At 34.2% G+C, this 17,470-nt stretch overlaps 3 protein-coding genes and 3 non-coding genes across 7 annotated transcripts; 3 read left to right on the forward strand and 3 right to left on the reverse strand.

Annotated features, from left to right (window-relative positions):
* Positions 1–80: 80 nt before the first annotated feature.
* On the forward strand, positions 81–171 carry F11A1.11. The gene has a single exon (NR_072021.1). It is a non-coding gene; the product is annotated as an Unclassified non-coding RNA F11A1.11 (non-coding RNA).
* On the reverse strand, positions 91–162 carry F11A1.t2. Its single transcript has one exon. It is a non-coding gene; the product is annotated as a tRNA-Glu (tRNA).
* Positions 172–661: 490 nt separating the features above from the next.
* F11A1.t1 lies at positions 662–733 on the forward strand. The gene has a single exon. It is a non-coding gene; the product is annotated as a tRNA-Glu (tRNA).
* A 497-nt stretch (positions 734–1,230) lies between these two features.
* On the reverse strand, positions 1,231–7,368 carry F13E6.2 (Adenylate kinase isoenzyme 5). The gene is made up of 19 exons (NM_077385.6): positions 7,222–7,368; positions 6,183–6,312; positions 5,555–5,693; positions 5,286–5,400; positions 5,040–5,118; positions 4,829–4,993; positions 4,650–4,780; positions 4,411–4,581; positions 4,133–4,369; positions 3,430–3,568; positions 3,317–3,379; positions 2,927–3,052; positions 2,594–2,650; positions 2,435–2,550; positions 2,271–2,387; positions 1,921–2,014; positions 1,780–1,877; positions 1,470–1,545; positions 1,231–1,422 (listed from the first exon to the last, which is right to left on the reverse strand). Exons 1-19 carry the CDS (start codon positions 7,282–7,284, stop codon positions 1,349–1,351), a joined length of 2,190 nt encoding a protein of 729 aa, NP_509786.2. The 5' UTR covers positions 7,285–7,368; the 3' UTR covers positions 1,231–1,348.
* A 1,412-nt stretch (positions 7,369–8,780) lies between these two features.
* Positions 8,781–10,178, reverse strand: F13E6.1 (D52 family tumor protein). The gene is made up of 5 exons (NM_001383637.2): positions 10,014–10,178; positions 9,904–9,956; positions 9,701–9,849; positions 9,240–9,363; positions 8,781–9,171 (listed from the first exon to the last, which is right to left on the reverse strand). Exons 1-5 carry the CDS (start codon positions 10,168–10,170, stop codon positions 9,067–9,069), a joined length of 588 nt encoding a protein of 195 aa, NP_001369895.1. The 5' UTR covers positions 10,171–10,178; the 3' UTR covers positions 8,781–9,066.
* A 4,888-nt stretch (positions 10,179–15,066) lies between these two features.
* phf-31 (Zinc finger PHD-type domain-containing protein) lies at positions 15,067–16,039 on the forward strand (the record flags this gene model as incomplete). 2 transcript variants are annotated; one of them, NM_001373487.2, is made up of 5 exons in its annotated part: positions 15,067–15,156; positions 15,200–15,289; positions 15,337–15,414; positions 15,457–15,564; positions 15,671–16,039. In NM_001373487.2, 5 exons carry the CDS (start codon positions 15,082–15,084, stop codon positions 15,824–15,826), a joined length of 507 nt encoding a protein of 168 aa, NP_001360413.1. The 2 variants fall into 2 exon arrangements, with proteins under 2 accessions (NP_001360413.1, NP_001368595.1); NM_001381090.1 differs by having other exon boundaries at positions 15,109–15,156; positions 15,671–15,826.
* Between the last annotated feature and the right edge of the window lie 1,431 nt (positions 16,040–17,470).

The following is a 17,470-nucleotide window of genomic DNA, read 5'->3' on the forward strand; positions in this document are numbered from 1 at the left end:
CATAAGGGCTGACCTTAAAAATGATAAGTAAACAGAAGAAAACGTTTGAGTTTTGTTTCATGCGACAAGACAATAAAGACAAAAAGGAACTTCCCATGCCGGGAATCGAACCCGGGCCGCGTGGGTGAAAACCACGAATCCTAACCACTAGACCACATGGGACTATGAGTGCAACTGCGGATGTGCAGTATCAAAACAAATTGATTTCTGATATATTATCAAAAAGGAATAATCGCAACGGACACGTGGCTTTTGTTTTTATGTCTTTTTTATTTACGCTCGACCCATGACTTCAATGTTCTATTTCTTTTTAAAAATGAAATTGTAGGAGGAGCGTTGATAAAAAAAGAAATAATGAACAAAAGCCACGTTTGCCGTTGCTATGGCCATTTTTTGATGTTTCAGAACGAAAACATGATTTACTAGGAGGATTTTAAAATCAAATATTATGTAGAGCACGATAAGCTAATTGTATTGTATTGTATTTATTGATTTAAAATAATAGAGGTCGAAAACTATTTTTTTTGTGAAGGCCACCCAAGAAGGTTTACACTTCCAAAACCTTGAAAAACTGAACATTATTTTTCTTGACACCATTGTCACCTATGTAATTTTCCTCTGGTATGATTTTTATTGGGTAAATCGATGTGTTCGTTTGTAGTCCCATGTGGTCTAGTGGTTAGGATTCGTGGTTTTCACCCACGCGGCCCGGGTTCGATTCCCGGCATGGGAAGTTTCGTTTTGCAGAACACCATTTACAAAAACAAGAAAATACCAAACACATCTGCTTATTTTGATGTATTTATATTTTCGCGCATGATTTTGCATTATTTTAAACCTGTTTATTTTAAACCCCAGAAATAAAGTTTCAAATCATAACCTGGAAATGTTGCACGTTAATTAAAACGATCATTTTTCGAGATATGCTCGTTTTCTTTTAACTAGTCAGACAAATTTCAAAAACTGTAATAAATTTTTGAGCATTAATTTTTGAGCATTAAAATTTATACGCAATATTGGTTGCAGAAACATCTTAATAGCGAGCTCATGCACATGACCCTTTCTATTATAATGTTTCATACATTACCAGTAATTATTTTCCCGCGGGGCAATAATTTCCCCCTTCGCGTTGTCGTTTTGCGCAACCACCGTTCCTCTATGTGGACAATTGTAATAGTAGAAGGGGGACAGTTCTCTCTTCTTAGAGAGATATTTTGCAAATGAGAGACAGATAGACAAGATATTCATCGAAATCGAATAGCAGTGATAGAAAAGTAAAATGAATTATTTTCTGTCTAACTACCCTATTGACAATCAATCAACAAAGTATATTAGTATGTATAATAATTCAAGTAGATGAATTGAGAGATGAATTCAATGTTCCTTTTTTAGAATCTCCGAGACTTGTTCCGTCACCATCGTCTAAAAATGAGAGATTTGAAATCAAATTAGAGAAATTATTTGTTCACCTTCAACGTAGAGTGTTCTATCAATAACTTGAACAACTTCTTTGAAAACAGTATCTGGATCTGCATCTCCATCAACCTAAAATGAAACATGGCATACAAATGAACAACGTAGTAATTCAAAAATTGTAGTGTTTTTCGGTGATTGAAAACGTTGCGTGAATGTTAGAACAAAAACATGCAAAATAGGATTTGTTATTGAAATACAATGCAATGTTATTCATGCACAAATATAGAAGCATTTCAGTCATTTTACAGTTTGTTGTTAAGAATAGGACAGATTAGTGCATACCATCACATGCGTATGTCTCACCACTCGAAGTTTGCCTTTATCATCTAATGTTTTCAACATGGGAAGAGTATTCTTTTTGAAGTATTCCATCCTAGATCGAACTGCATCCGAATCATCATCTGAAAGTGAGTTGGTCACATGAAAAAACTTTTATCGGTTTACCTGATCTCTTGTTCTCACGATTTCTTTTGTTGATCACCTCAAGACAGAATTGTTCTGTACAATCGATGAGAATTGCCAAATCGGTACGTTGAAGCTGTAGTTTGTGTTTTTTTTTTAATGTTTTAGCACTTTCTTAATCAAACAATATTTATCGATAGCCTAACTGCTGTTCAAATAAAAAATTTGGGCACCTAAAAAACTCATTCAAAACTTATGCAAAACAGAAGAATCTGTTTCTATCTTTACTATTATTTTTTAGTGTATAAAATGTTGAATTTTAATACTAACAAACTATATTGAAAACTAATGTTACTCTTTTTTGAAAAATAATTTTTGAAAATTAATAATACCGAGTGTTCCAAATCGACCAATTGATCCGGTGATTTAGGATATCCTTCAATTACATATCCCCAGTTAGACGTGCCTCGACTATGAAGTTCTTCGTAGAGTACCGTTCTGCACATTTTCTGAAATAATGCACCTGAGTTTAAGTTTGACAATATAGCACTCAAACCGTAGGAATTGGATCACCATTATTCATCTTCTTCGAAACTTTGTCCCACATTTCGTCATTTTTTTCGTTATTTATCTTTTTTCTTAAAATATCACCCATGGAGAGCATAGTAAAGCCTGAACTTTTTGTTTGAATTGAAAATCAAAGGTAAAACCATACCATCATATTTTTGAGCAATTCTTCTGCTGATATCATTTTTCTGAGATCCGGGAGCTCCTGAAATTTAATTGTCTAAAAATATAAGTTTTATGCCTAGGTGTTTGAATTAATTATTAAAAGATGCTGAGAGAAATATCAAACTTCAAAATGTTTGAAGAAAACATAGAACGTTTAAATTCATCTAAGGATATTTAAACCTCATAAAAACGTCATAAAATATTGGCAAGACTCATGGGACACTTTTTTTCTTCAAATTTTGGAGTTTTAGAAACAGAGGCTATGTATTATACGGGTTCAAAAAGACAGGGAAATAAGTCTTAACTTAAAACTAACCCAACACCAAAATCACTGGAGCGTTATTCGGAAGACCCACAGGTTCACCCAGTTCGGCGGCTGAAACAATTTCTGAGGAACCATTTGATGAGGTTTTGTTTCTTGTGTCAGCAGCGTTTTTACTATCTGAAAACATTTTATGTTCTTAGCGCTATATATTATGACCAATTAGCACACTCATGCAAATTCAATCATCTAAGTTTCACTCTTTTTTTACCGTTTTCTTGAGGGAGATTCAACATGGGAACCACAACAGATGTGGCGGAACGTCTACCTAAACTGGTATTACTCAAAAAAATTATTTGTAAAAATAAATAAATCTTTTCGCTCGTTCAATTACTGATCACCAAAATTACAATTGTCCTGCATATTTAAATGTATTTCTTATACCTGGTGTTGCTAATTTCTCTTTTCTTGCCGACTCTCTAGATCTTGCAGTAGAAGTGGCTCGACCTGAAATATATAAATTGAAGGCATCATTCACCCGGAAACCATGCTCTCACTTTCGTCAGGCGTTTGAACTGCTGGAGTTGCTGGCTTACTCTCTACGTCTCCCCCTCCACCTCCCGCTCCTGATCCAGACGAGTGAAGAGGTGTTTGAGCAACAGACCGTGGTTCCCGAATTGCTGACGTTGACAAATCCTAAAGATTATATAATGCATTGTATTGAGTAGCAATGAATGTTAGACAGCAGGTATTAAAAATTCATGATTCACCAATAACCAAATCAAGAAAATTTAGACTCCGCGGGTTTCGTATAGTTTTTTCAATTATGAAAATTATGAAAATATTATGAAAAAAAAAAACTAATATTGCATTCTCACGAATTTGAAAACAATAAAAAATGTATCAAGTATAGATACCATTCTGCGTCATTCCATGAGTCGAAAACTTGATGTCTAAAAACTGCAACTAAGCCTAGTTCACTAAATTAATAGTTTTCCGGTACTTATAGGTTTTGTTGCTTGCAAAAAAGTTTAATATGTTTTAACTCAATTTTCGTAATCTTATTTCACTTATGAAATTCATTCAAGTACTAGTTGTATTTCTTAGCTTGAAAAGAATACAACTGAGCCTGAAGGCATCAAAAATTCACGCTTGTGTAAAGTTATCAACAATTTTTTGAAGAAATTAATCCTGAAAGAATAGTTTTTCTATTGCTTTTGTAGCAAATGAATATTCGAATAACCTTTCATAAAAACATACATGATTAATGGTTTCATGGTTGGCAACGTTGGTGTCTAGAACTGAATTTGTTAGTTCGGATTCAGCCATTATTGGAGAAGGAATGACTGACTCGGGAGCTGCTGGGCTTGCAATATGATGTCTATCTGCAGCCATGGGTGGCAACGCTGCCAACACCGGAACTCCCGTTTCCAACGCTTTGACCACAAGAGCCTTCATCTTTTCATAAATGACTTGGTCGTCTTTTTCACCAGGTATCTGAATACGTAATGAAAAAAGGTCTCATATGATTGGGTTACCAAATGAAGCAACTTTTGGTCATCAAAATACTTTGCGGATGGAAGAGTTTTCTGCTTGAACTCCTTTATTTTTTGATCTATTATTTCCATGCCAAGACCTCGACGCTCCATGTGTTCTCGGAGGGTTCTTTCGTCATAATCCAGTATCAAAGCCATATTGACTGATTTTACCTGGAAAGAAAAGAAGGAAGTTGTAAACATTTTTATAACTGTACATATAAAAATTCAAAATCCTATACCTGACGTTCGAAATCTTCGACTTGTCTAGCTTCCCTAGGATACCCTTCAAGGAAAAATCCCATTGCATCGGGATGTCTTCCCATTTCTGCTTTCAATAATGTTAAAGCCAGTTGATTTGGAATCAATTCCCCTGCAAAACTCATCTTTCACAATCTCATTTCCTTTCAATTCTAGTCACCTCTAATATAATGCTCATTCGCTTCTTTCCATTCCGGATACTTGTCTTTGTATTTGCCGAGAGCCGTTCTGATAATGTCTGGCATACAAATATGCACTAATCCATTATCAGCAAGAGAGTCAGCAACGCGCGCTGCATGCCTCGTTTTCCCTCCACCGGGTCCACCTACAAAAAAATAAACGTTGGCAAGTATGAAATGAGAAAAAAAAACCCATGAACAAGATTATTGGAACATCTGGAATCCTCGCAACTTCTGCAGCTCTGGTAACTGAAGGTATTCTGTGAACCACCTAAATATAAGTAAATTTGAATAAAGAATTTGTTTAGTGGGTGTTTCTATCTACTATTTCAGAAAATAAATGCAGTTCCTAATTGAACTTGCCAGTTTTGAGGGTACTTTTATTATATATCTCGGGTGCACGGAGCACTAGTTGTTCAGCTATTTTTCAAAACTAACCATTTCTTCTTCCTTTGAGTCGTCCAATGATAATCGTGGTTCTGGAGTTCTGTGTTCAACGGTATTTGTTCTTGAAGGCTCTCGTGATATTTCAGGTTCCGCACTATTAGATTCCCTGGAAAATATGTTGATTAATTGTTTTGAGTTTTTGATAAAAGGCATGCAATTGTTTGTAACAGACACATAATATTTTATTTTAAAAAGTTATTTGGAATAGACTAATCATTGAAATTTGAGATAACCATTTATTAATTTGTTATAAAACTCACTGAGTGTCTTCTATGGCGTTCGTTGTAATTTGAGGTTGAGTTGCTGTTTGCTGATTTGTGGAAGGTCGAGCTGCCTGATTTTGAGAAGTTCTACGATTTAAATGAGGAGCACCCGGTGGATATTGTCTTCCTTGAGTGCCTGAAGCAACGAAAATGTTAAAGAGTGTATGTGTTGTGAAAATATATTTTGAGGTGTACCTAGTGAGTATGAAATAACCTGCTTCTTAGGAAAGAACTGAGAGAAAAATATATAATTGCGTACGCAAGCGCTTTTTATGGACGGGAGCACATTTTGTGTCTGAGGCACCACAATGAACAACGCAGAGTCTTTTTACGTTATGTTTTTTTTTCTAGGATTTGGTGACTTTTTCTCTTTTTTCTATAAATATTTGTTTGACATAAAAGTTCGTGGAATGAATTACATACATATTTGGAATATCCTAGTATGGCTGAATACAAAAAAGTAAAAAAAATGCATCTCAAGAAGTTAGAAAAACATGCACAAGTTTATATCAATTCATAATAACAAACACCAAAATTAAACTTTGATATTTCTCATCTATTAATTTCTGCCTTTTGTTGAAAAGAACTCTATCCATGTGCTCTTAAGACATTGATTTCCGCTCACCTGCTTCGGGGCCTATGAACATATCCCACGACAATGTGATTCCCGGCGTTGAACGTATTTTCACAATCGATTCTTCAAGAAATTTTAACGGATCTGCTGGTCGGCTGTAGATTAAACCAGTCATCAGTCCCTTAAATATTTTGATCTAATAGAAGAGAGGACTTTTTGAAAACATTTTTTAAAATACTTACAATGGTTTTATAAGTACTATGGTTAAAATTAATGAAAAAAACTAACACCATGCAAATAATTCATTATTACACGTGTGAACTTCAAATTAAAAGAAAAGTATTATTTGGCATGGGAAACAATAAAATTTGAAAAAAGTTTTGAAACGTGAAAACGTTTGACGAACCTAAATTTTGCGAAAACTTTTTATCACACTTTTTTGAGCCCAAGACTCCAAAACCTGGGAATTTCGATTTAAAGGTGTGACTTTGGCAGTAGAAAAACAGTTTTTTCAAAACCAGTTTTATAGTTTTTGAATATCCAAATATCGTTTTAAAAAAATTAACAAAGTTTTTGAAACTTTTTTACTTATTGTCAAAAAGTGATGAAAACTCTGTTTTAAGCTATCATAATTTTGAATGTTGACCACAAAAAAAATTATACGACCGTTTAAATATAATTACGATTTATTTGTTCGTTTTTTATCTTTCTAGAGGTTCGCATTTCGGACACACTGATCGAAATTACTTCGAAAATTCACACTTTTGGAAAATTTGACAATTTATAACAGCCTAATTTTTTTTTTCAAATGTTGGTCATGTTGGACTATCATAATTGCATTTAGCCTAAATTCACACAGACTATACTCCAGTTTAATGCTTTTAACTATGTAGATAATTTTTGATTTCGTGAATAAAAATTTTAAATAGCTCAAGAATGTTTGTTAATACCATTATGACGCAGTTAAAATACAACTTTTGTAAGGCTTCGTTTTAACGTACATTTTCAATCTTCAAGAAAAACATTGTAGTTTTAACAATTTCTGGGCCAAAAGTTAGAGCAAATTCAAAAAATTGAAACTTCAACTTACCTCGAATAGTTGTGGAATCCGATGGTCCTGCAGATAAATCCGAGCTTCAGAGGGCCCGCTCATGGGTACGTATTCTACTGAGGAGAATTGAAACGGAGACACTTTTGCAGTTTACAAAACAGTCGAAACTGTTGATGACAGCTGAAAGTCAGCTATCGCGTTTACAAAACAAGAAATTCGGTGCCGCAGATTTAAGGAGTCATAGAAGATGCGACATCTCAAAATTTCCGAAGCACGTGCTTATTGATGGTGGTGTCAGGAAGAAAAAGATACAAATAAATTGTAAAAACGACGGATTTATGTGTATATGCCATCTTAATCGTTTGCACTCTATCGTTAGAAGTCTAATACTGCTATCAATGCACTCTAGATACTTATCTCATGCATAAATTCTCAAATTTGATGACGACTTCTCACTTTCTCTCTCTCTCTCACTTATGGAAACCGAGCCAACCACCCACAACGCAAAATTCTCTAATTCGTTAGCCAGGAATAAAATGCGAGTTTTGATGGGAAAACAAGATTCTTGTTGATGAAGAAATTTGATGTTTGTATGAGAGGTGTAAGAGATATCTGGCACTTGTTGCCGCGGTAACCAATCTTCTGGTAATGCGAAAAAGCGGGCGGGTGTGGTTGATGGTGACAGCGGTTGCTGCTGAAACCCTGAAAGCAAGCGAGAAATGCGTTGTGTAACTTTATTAATCTCGCATTCAGATGCGCATACTGATTTCCTGTCTTGGATTGGATTAGCCGATATGAACACAATGGTGATACGATTGTTTGAACAAATAACACAAGCTTATGTGCTCATAGTTTCTGTTCATTCATAATTTCCGCTTGTCACCTGACGGGATGTTACTAAATTCATAAGCATTTTACAATATAAACTCGGAAAACAATATTTATAAGGATAGTTTTGTTAATATCTCATATTGGTGCTGTCAAACTTTATTTTAACTTGTCTTTCAATGCCTGGAGGTTCTTTTTTTTTGTGTTTTCAGAAAACATTCAGATTTTCATAAAACATTCAGATTTGTTATTAATTGAAAAATCTAAATCAAACTTTTCAAACGCTACAATTTTTCCAATTTTACCAAGATATTCACTTTTTCCATAATTAGTGTTTTTAGTCAGAAGTTCGATTACTACATGTTACTTGAAAGTACTAATTATCATTAATGCTGAAAAGTAGTTATTTAAAAAATTTTTTGACAGTTGTTTGTTATTTGTTCACTTCAGGTATCATTAAATATGATTTCTAACTAAAAGCTCAATTTTCAAAAATCTTGATGAATAGTGTTGAACCAAACAAATTCAAGTTTCAAGAAAATTCAAAACACTATAACTTACTTTTTGCATATCGTAGACCAGTAGTTGATTCAGTGTTATACATCTACTTGTCCATACCAAGAAGTCCCTGCGTCAGGCGGATATTCGATTAGGATATACGCTTCGATACCTTTCTTAAGCAACGCAGGTAGTAGTTTTATGACCGAGCCTTGGTGAATAAAACATAACTTTAATTTTATTTGAAAATAAATTTAAATTTTTTTAAAGTGTTAACGTTTTCCGATTTATTCATTTTTAAAACATAAGAAAAATAAATTTTTGAAGTAATGTTTAAACACAAAATTAATAAATAGGTATGAATACATGTGCCATGCGGATGCGGATTCAGAACATTTCAAAACATTATCGAATACTTTCAGCAGAAAAAGCCGCAATCATTCACAAAGTGGCGATATTAATGACAGGAAAAGAATAGAATGAAGAAAAGACGATTAGATTGAAATATCCCAGTAGTGACGTGTTTTTACAACATATTGGTATGTGAAATGAATGAATTTAAGAGATTGGCTTGGCCTCCTCCGCAACTGGGGTTCCGGTTTGACTTGGACCACGAGCAGCTCCCGCCAAATGATCAATCGATGTTGAAGCAGCCATCTTAGCCTGAAAGCCAAAAATAGTTTCATTTTAGAAACAAATCCAGATAATTCAGAAAAAATTGGAATACTGACGTTGTTGAGGGCAGAACCAAGTTTTGACTCGAAGGATTTGAACAGTGATGAGTTTCTCATGTCATTCCACTTTTCTTTAACTGTGTCAGACGTGGCGGCGGCTACCTCAGCGGTTTTTTGGTATCTGAAATTGTTTTGCATGTTATGCGTGCTTCAACATAAATTTTTTATTAACCATGAGCACTGTTGCCACAGTAATAAACTTTTAAGTATCGAACTTTTTTTTTTTAATACTATAAACTGTATATCAATATATTGCTTTCCATTAACGCAAGTTTACCTAACAGCATGCAAAATTCTTTTTTTTTCACTAGTCAGTATTGGTACTGTTTGAATATTCTTGGACAGTCGTTTAATATAATACATCGATTGTTTCTTTTTTTTTTGAATATTTATTTCAATAAAATGAGTGCACCTCAAAATTCCTTTACAGCTAAAATTTTTCTAAATAGAATACTTACGCGTCGGTATCGGTGACAGTTTTCAAGCTGCGGTTGATGTCCTGAGAGAGTTCCGAGAATGGAGTAAGTCCCAACTTGCGCTTGAGCTCGGCGGCGTGTTTTTGTCTGGCAGATAGGACTTGCTTCAGCGTTGAGATTTCTTCTTCGGTCTGAAATTGATGAAATTTAGTTCACGTTTTTATTTAATAGAAAAATAAACTTACCTTATCCAATTCAGTGCGCAAAAGGTCCTTTTCTGCTTGGGAGAGCACGATTTCTGAAATGTGTCAATTGTAATACTCATTTTCGAAGACATTTCTCTGATAATGCTTACTGTTGCTGCTAGAACTATCATTTTGTGGCAGTTTAGGCTCAACAGTCGGTTGTTCAATTACAACAGCATCTTCATCCGAATCACTTCCTTGCAATTCTTTTGCAAATTTTTCAAGCTCCTCTTTTTTCTCATTAGGTTTCTTGTTTCCCTTTGGCATTTTTCTATCTAAATTCTTGTTTACATTCACTACCAATCGCTAATAGAAAAACAAAGAAAAACGAACAACTACGGGGGACGAAATGAATATGAGTGAAAGGGGTTATAACATAATGTTGTTGAAATACATGATATTTTAAAATCAAAAATGTAGCTGTAACAAATATCAAAAGGAATTCCAAAAATTACGAGCTGTTTTCAAATTTTATCAACTAAAATTTTTTCATGTTAAACGCGCCTTTTTCTGTCAAAATTTCGAGCTCCTTGAAATTAAAATCATATTGCACCAAACTTTTATCATGTATTACACTATTCACAAAAGCAATTAAACATCTACTGAAAGTGGGATGGGCTAAAAATCTGGAAGCATATAGATGCGTAAGAAAAATTATTAACGATTATTCAGAGCGCGGATTAATTCGAATCTTGTAGTAGTTTTGGAGTTGAATTCACTTAGATTTCAAACAAATTTAAAAGAAGATATAAACGACAAAGATGAAAATGTTGGCGATCATAACAAAAACTGTATGAGGGAGAACAGGCAGACACTCACTAACACTCACACAGCGATACGTGTATGGCGGTCGCTCAAATAAACGACCGATCGATATCTGCAGCCCTCTTTCGTTTCCCCCCATCACTGTTTCTACTAGCCCTCCTCTTCACACACGGTCTCTTGTCCACTTGCCTCTGTTGTGCCCACTAGTCATATCTTATTAGTTCATCTATTTAGTTCAGTTGAAAGGGTAGAGTAAAGTAGACGTAATTCGACAGAAAAAATGAATGAGATGGGAGAACAAAGGCAATGAGACAAGGAAGGCATTTGTTTTTTCATCTGTTTCCTTGTATGGTCTTCTTTTTATTTTTTAGTGTGATAAGATAAACTTTCCAGCAAAAATTAAAGGTTTGGATATTAAAGCGGTTATAACAAGACTTATGCTACACAAGAAACAATTGCATGTCAGAAAAAGTTAAATACAGCAGGGGCAAAAACTTTGTTAGTCATAAAAATTCTTGTTTTGATTAAAAATGTAAAACTGTGGCCTGGCAGCTGATTAGTTTTCCAAACGGCAAAGTTACGAAATCGACTTTCGAAACGTCACTTTTCCCCATGCTACACAGAAGACATAGACTTTTCACCTACAAACAAACAGAAGGACTGTTCATACTGACAACACAATAGAAAAGGAAAATGGATGGGGTCACATGACTCAACTTAAAACCAATAAAATTGCAAACAAACCACAACACTACTGCATGTTCATTTTATGTGTATTATTGCGGGGGTGTGTTGAGCAGCGTCTCCTTCTTCTTTGGAGGGTTAGTTGGCTTCAAATGGATGACATGCCAAAATGGAGGAGAAAGAGAAAAGAGGAACATCGAAATAACGGAGGCAAGCAGTGTGGGAGGGTTCGAGTGGAAGAAGGGGCACACTTGCATAAATTTCAAAGAATCACGCAGAGTTTGTTTCGAAGTTGGAGTTTCAGGAAGGCAAAGGAAAATGCAACTCTTTTGTCGATATGACGCCAGAATTTAAGAAGATGAGCATCACAGCACAAGCAAATATGAATGACAGCTATTTTTCTTATTTTCTTGTTACTTCGAAACACATAATGTAGTGCACAAAAGGACGGATGACAAAAGATGACGGAATGAAAAGAGCACGCAGCTGAAGCCGGAAAATATAAAATTGGATTTTAGTGAACTGAAGGATTATGCTTTGAAAACGAAACAAACAGTGAAAATAAACCGATTCCAATTTTTTGGAATTATTTCAGTAAAAGTTTCGAAATTCTCGATTGAATTTTATTCCCACCTCGTGAAAAGTCTTAGAAAAAAGGACATCCAAGTTAAATATTATGTTATCAAATTTTCAAAAAAAAAACACTCCATTTAGTTTGAAAGATTAATAAAATAAAGAGCTTAATACAAATTTAATAATGTCAAATAAAGTATTTTGAATTTTGTTCCCGATTTATACAGTAATCTTAAAATGGGTTTATGAAAAGTAGTGATGGCAAATCATAGATGTTATATCTATTAGAATCAATCGATTAACTGCAGCGTTTCAATAATAACTCTATTACATCTTATCTCGCATTTTTCTCATCACAGTGAGCTAAATTACTACATTAAGAATAATAAACAATATACTTAACTCAAATACATACATTTTCATTTTATTTTCTCCCAGAAAATAGGCCTTAAGCCGTTAAGGGAAAACAAATAAAATACGAAAAAAACCGCGAACGTGTGTTGTACACAACTCATGACCACAGGTCGGCAGCAGCCTCCAGCACATTTATGATTTGTGCGGTTCACGCGTCGATTGCGTACTGAACACCGCATTAGACGCCAAATTCTGTTCAGAAAGGATGCAAAATAGAAAAAAGAACGGTGAAACATTTTCCCTTTGATTAGTGGTATTTTTTAGTCAAGGATTTTTAAAACTTATTTTCGATAAAAAAGTGATTGCTAGCTTTATTTTTGAAAAAGCCTGAAGAAGTAAATTGAAAGCGGATAAGTCAATGTTTAATTTCAATTTGTAAAACGTTTTGTGAAGGTTTATTGTTCATTTTTAGATATTTAAAGTCAACTTATAGTATGAGTGTTGCTCCGAAAAAAGAAGGTTTCAATTGAACATAGTTAATTAGAAACTGTATAGAACTTTAAATCAATGCTTGTCTATTTCCTTGCACCAGTTCTGAAGAAAAAATAAATATAATTTTATTTGAAAACCTAGATATCAGGCGTTCATATTTAAAAATGAGGTGCTGATTGTTTAATTTAGCAGCTTCAATAAACTGAAATAGACGCTTGTTTGTGCCGTTTCCAAATATCTAGCTGACGTGTGTGTCCGTACACACAAATATATAAGCCGTAGGGGGTTTTGTTGGAAATTCCTGTTTTAAGAGGTCCAGTGTCAACAAACAGAGACATGTTTAATGTAGGGACTTCTTGAATTACAGATTCTCAGAAATTAGAACATTTGAGAAAAATGAATTCTGAAAAAAACAACAAAAATAGTCATTAGTTGTGTAATCGCACTAGTTATGTCATTTTGAGAGTTCAGATATTTTTTGGTGCTCACAGGAAACCCACTATTTTGAAAATTTTCTCAAAATTTTCTTTTGTATGAGTTTCGTAGCCTTTTTTAGATATAACTTGGAAAAATCTTTTTAAAATGGCACAGTTTTAGCGAGAAGGTTGCGAACTTCGGCTGCGGCCATGAACGCAATGCAGCTGCAAGCACCGCGGCTGAAACCGAAATTGAAATTCGGCTATTCCAATATTTTTAGAAGGATCATTTATAATATATCACAGAGCCCCTGAATTACTAAAAAAAAGGTGTTATAAAATCGTTTAAAGTTTATTTGCTGAGTGCCTACAAAATTTATTTCACTTTGTATAGCAAAACAGAAGGATTTTGTTTACCATTTTTCTTCTTACATTCTCAAAAAAAAACGTTTTTTTTGTCATTTTGGCAGGCAAAAACTTCTGAAGGCTGGACTATCATTTTATGTGCTATGCGCGCGCATTGGCGCATTCGGTGCCTTGCGCTCAAGGCGACTCTTGAACACTTGTTTTTGTCAGCACTTTTCTTGATTAGTAGAGTTAGAAGAGGTCGTAGCCGGCAGGCCGGACAATTTTTTGCTTATTTTTCTGGAATCTTCGTTGTTTTTTGGCTTATATTTTTGTTTCCGGCTTGTATTCTTGAAATTTCTTCATCAATTTGGTTATTAAAAGCGGTCAGTGAGATTGAATTTATTTTCATCTTCTCTTCTGTTTATTTCTCTTTTTAAGTGTTTTCTGCTTTCGAAGTGATTTTATTGCTAATCGTTTTTTGATTGAACATCGTGTTTAAGATTTCCATTATTATTGACTGGAGTTTTTTGCTGTCAATAAAATACTGTTAACTGACAAAAATACTTCTTATTCAGAATAGTTAGTCGTTACGGCAAATTCAGACGGCGGTTTTTTGTTATTGAAACAACACTTTTTTTGTATTTAAAACTGTTGAGCCTATTGCCACATGAGTTCAGCTTCTATCATTTCACGGGTTTACCACTTTCCCCGGTGTCGCTCACGATGAGCTCGCGAAACCGAGATTTGAATTTTTTTCGGGGAAGGCGAATTCAACAGTGAAAACCTAGGCTCCCAGCTATGACTTTCTTTGCGTCTCTCTTTTTCGCACGCTATTTTCGATTTGCTCTCTTTCTCTGTGCACCCCACTCTCCACGTCTTCTGCACTCGTCAAGATTGCATTAGGGCGCGGTTGCGATCGCCCGTGCGGGATAATATTTGACGGCGGAAGCGATGAGCTCGTGTCGTATGTTATATTTCAATTTTTTGTAATTGACGGTTGGCAATAGATAGGAAAAAAATACATCAACAGTCTAGACAATTTAAAATTTGATTGGTTTTTTTCCGTACCAGCAAACCATTAAGAATCAAGAAAATTCCTAAATTTGTTAATAAAGATCTCCATGCGTCTTTTCACAGCACCACTTTTCCATATCGATTTTACTGGTCATGAGATTTCGAGTTATTAATTTTCGCGCGCAAAATTTAATTGAGATGCGTTTATTAATTTCAATCCATATCCAAAAAACACTGTAAAATAAGTGAACGTTTCAACCAAAACGTTCATTGCTAATCTTGCCCCGCGCTCAATACAGTCTGCATGCGCATAATTTATTCTCTCTCCTCATTTCTCCCTCTCTCTCTTTTTTGCACCTGCGTTGCTTCATTTTCCATTCTCTCTCTCTTTCAGAAATCCTTCCATGTTTTTCTCTCATGTTATTGATTTCGCTATTCTTCTCATTTTCTAGTGTTGTTGTTTAAATTGTTTTCGTATTATTGCTCTTTTTCTGTTTCACACATTATTAGCTCATTCAGACCACTTTCGACAATGTGTGATCATCCCCGCATATTCCAGATGCATCTCATAGAACGGGCTTCAAAAGTGTACAAATGGACAGAAACAGTTTGTTTTTGACTTAACTCCTTTTCAAATTAATTTCGTCCAGGCCGATTCTATAATTGTCGACGATCAATTTGGAACTTACATCTCCGAGCGAATCAGTAGTTGGCGAAAGATTCTGGCAGAATCTCGTGAGGTAAGGATTATAGAAGCAATTGATAAAATAATATTGCATATTTACAGGTTGTACTCTCATACCCCGAAGATAGTGATAGTGATTCTCCAGGACCTTCATCAGTGGATGCACGTAAAGTGCCAAAGGTATCAATGGTTAGCAAAATCTAAACATTTTTCAATTTGAAGAGCGAAGCGAAAAAACGTGGACGTGAAAACAAAAAACTGGTGCACAATGACTCAAGTGAGAACAAGGAACCTTCAGAATCGCCGACGGCTGACCCAACAATGAAAAAGGTAAGACAATATTTTGGTTTAGAATATACCTAAAATAATAAAAGATTATCATCCAAATCAATAAATAAACTAAAACTAAAACAACAAATTTTTCATCAAATTTCAGCCGCTTTGGCCGTGCGCAGTCTGCAACGCGAGTGCTAAATTTGGCAGTTGTAAATGCAAAGGATGTGATCAGTGGAGCCACTTGACTTGTGTTGGAATTAAAATGAAGGACTTCACTGAAGGCTGGAAATGTGGCGCATGTTGCGCACAAGAATGAACACTGTTCTCATCACCAGTGCTTTTAGACGTATAATATTGTACATTTCAGTAATTGTTGCTCTCATGTTGTAGACGGGTAATGTCTTACTTTCTTGGTGATAGAATCTGAATTTCTACTGTTGTTTTAATTATTTACGAGTGTGTCACTGTACTGAAACTCGATTTGTAATATTTTTGTGCTAATACAAAGATACATTCTTTTTTGCTTTTTTATCGGTTAATTTTAAACACTGTTGTGACAACAAGAACAAATGGTTTTATAGATGAACGAAAAAGTTCCGGGAAAAAAAAATAATGGCATCTCACTTCACAATTTTCGAAAAAATCGTTTTAGTTTATTTCGATAGTTCCTAATTTATCGTTAAAGAAAAACAAAAAAATAATTCGAACATTTCAACATATTAAAATGAATAACCATATCTCAAACATTTTAAAGTTTTTTTTTCCAAAAAGGATTTGATTGTTTGGTTGTTGGAAATAATTGGAAATAATTTCGAATTGTGCCAATTAGAAAATGCAAATGTAGACATGGAAAACCACGTTGTATCTAGCTCACTTGTTAGCCAAATTCCATGTTTCGGCAAATCTGAAAACTTCGGTTTTGAATTGTTTGGAAAACTATTCATCAAGTCTCCCGTGGGTTTTTGAAAATCTCATCGATATTAAACAGTTAGTTAAAAAAATATATAAAATATTCTCATCTAAGAAAATTTTACTATCTGATCAACTCGCATGTTTATAATGTGACTATTTTATATTTTTTAAAGAAAATTACACAGTATCGAACGAAACGGTCGGACTCTCCTTAAGCTGCACAATGGCTAACAAACCTTGCGTGCCTCGCGTGCCTTTCGAACCAAACAAGCAAACAATCTACCTCGTATGCATATTGTACGCTTCAGTTTGATAAATATTACTTCTTAAAGGCAACCTGCATCTTTTTTGAGCAATTTTTCTTATCATGCAAAATATTTTCTGTTGATTTCCGTCTTCCCTTCCTCTAAATGCATTTTATTACCATTTTGCAAGCGAAAAATAATAAAATGTGGCGTTGTTTTGTGAAGCAACTTTAAAGCTCTGTTGCACATTTTGCCATATTCTTTGCCTAGCATTTTACATCCTTTTAGTGTGTTACGTTTACAATTTAAAAACACCGTAAAGTAAAACTGTAAGCGTATAAATTCGATTAAAAAAAACAGTTCATCACATTTCATACAAAACTCTAATTACAGTTTAATTTGTATTTGTTCAAGAGATTTTAGATATTTGTATTATTCTTTTGAATATTTTCGGAAAGTTCCAGGTATACCGTATTATATATTGGAATTTGTTGCCAGTTTTATTAAATGTATCACAAGTATCAAAACAGTATCAAAATCACAAGTATCAAAATCTCTAATTCAAGTGGTTTTTTGTTTGAAAATTTCTTATTTCGAAAACGTCTGTTACTTATATTCTCAACACATTTTTAAATTAAAAAAAGCCAATTAAAATCTGCACAACATGGGCAAGTTTTACTGAAAAGTCAAAACCAACATATTTTGGGAATAGACCTTTCTAAATGTCTAAATCTAAAGAATTTTTGAAATATTTTTTATTAGGTCCAAAATGTATTTATTAGTAATGAATTTGAGTTTTTTTC

Source organism: Caenorhabditis elegans, chromosome X, assembly GCF_000002985.6.
Source record: "Caenorhabditis elegans chromosome X".
Classification (NCBI taxonomy): domain Eukaryota; kingdom Metazoa; phylum Nematoda; class Chromadorea; order Rhabditida; family Rhabditidae; genus Caenorhabditis; species Caenorhabditis elegans.

Excerpts from the sequence above, each read along its gene's own strand:
- F13E6.1 (NM_001383637.2), bottom strand. The coding sequence starts at position 10,170 with ATGCCAAAGGGAAACAAGAAACCTAATGAGAAAAAAGAGGAGCTTGAA. Across the intron at positions 9,850-9,903 it reads TGCGCACTGAATTGGATAAG|ACCGAAGAAGAAATCTCAAC; the intron begins GTAAGTTTATTT and ends CATCAATTTCAG. Across the intron at positions 9,172-9,239 it reads TTGGTTCTGCCCTCAACAAC|GCTAAGATGGCTGCTTCAAC; the intron begins GTCAGTATTCCA and ends TTTGGCTTTCAG.
- F13E6.2 (NM_077385.6), bottom strand. The coding sequence starts at position 7,284 with ATGAGCGGGCCCTCTGAAGCTCGGATTTATCTGCAGGACCATCGGATT. Across the intron at positions 5,401-5,554 it reads AACGCCATAGAAGACACTCA|GGAATCTAATAGTGCGGAAC; the intron begins GTGAGTTTTATA and ends CATATTTTCCAG. Across the intron at positions 3,569-4,132 it reads ACCATGAAACCATTAATCAT|GATTTGTCAACGTCAGCAAT; the intron begins GTATGTTTTTAT and ends TATAATCTTTAG.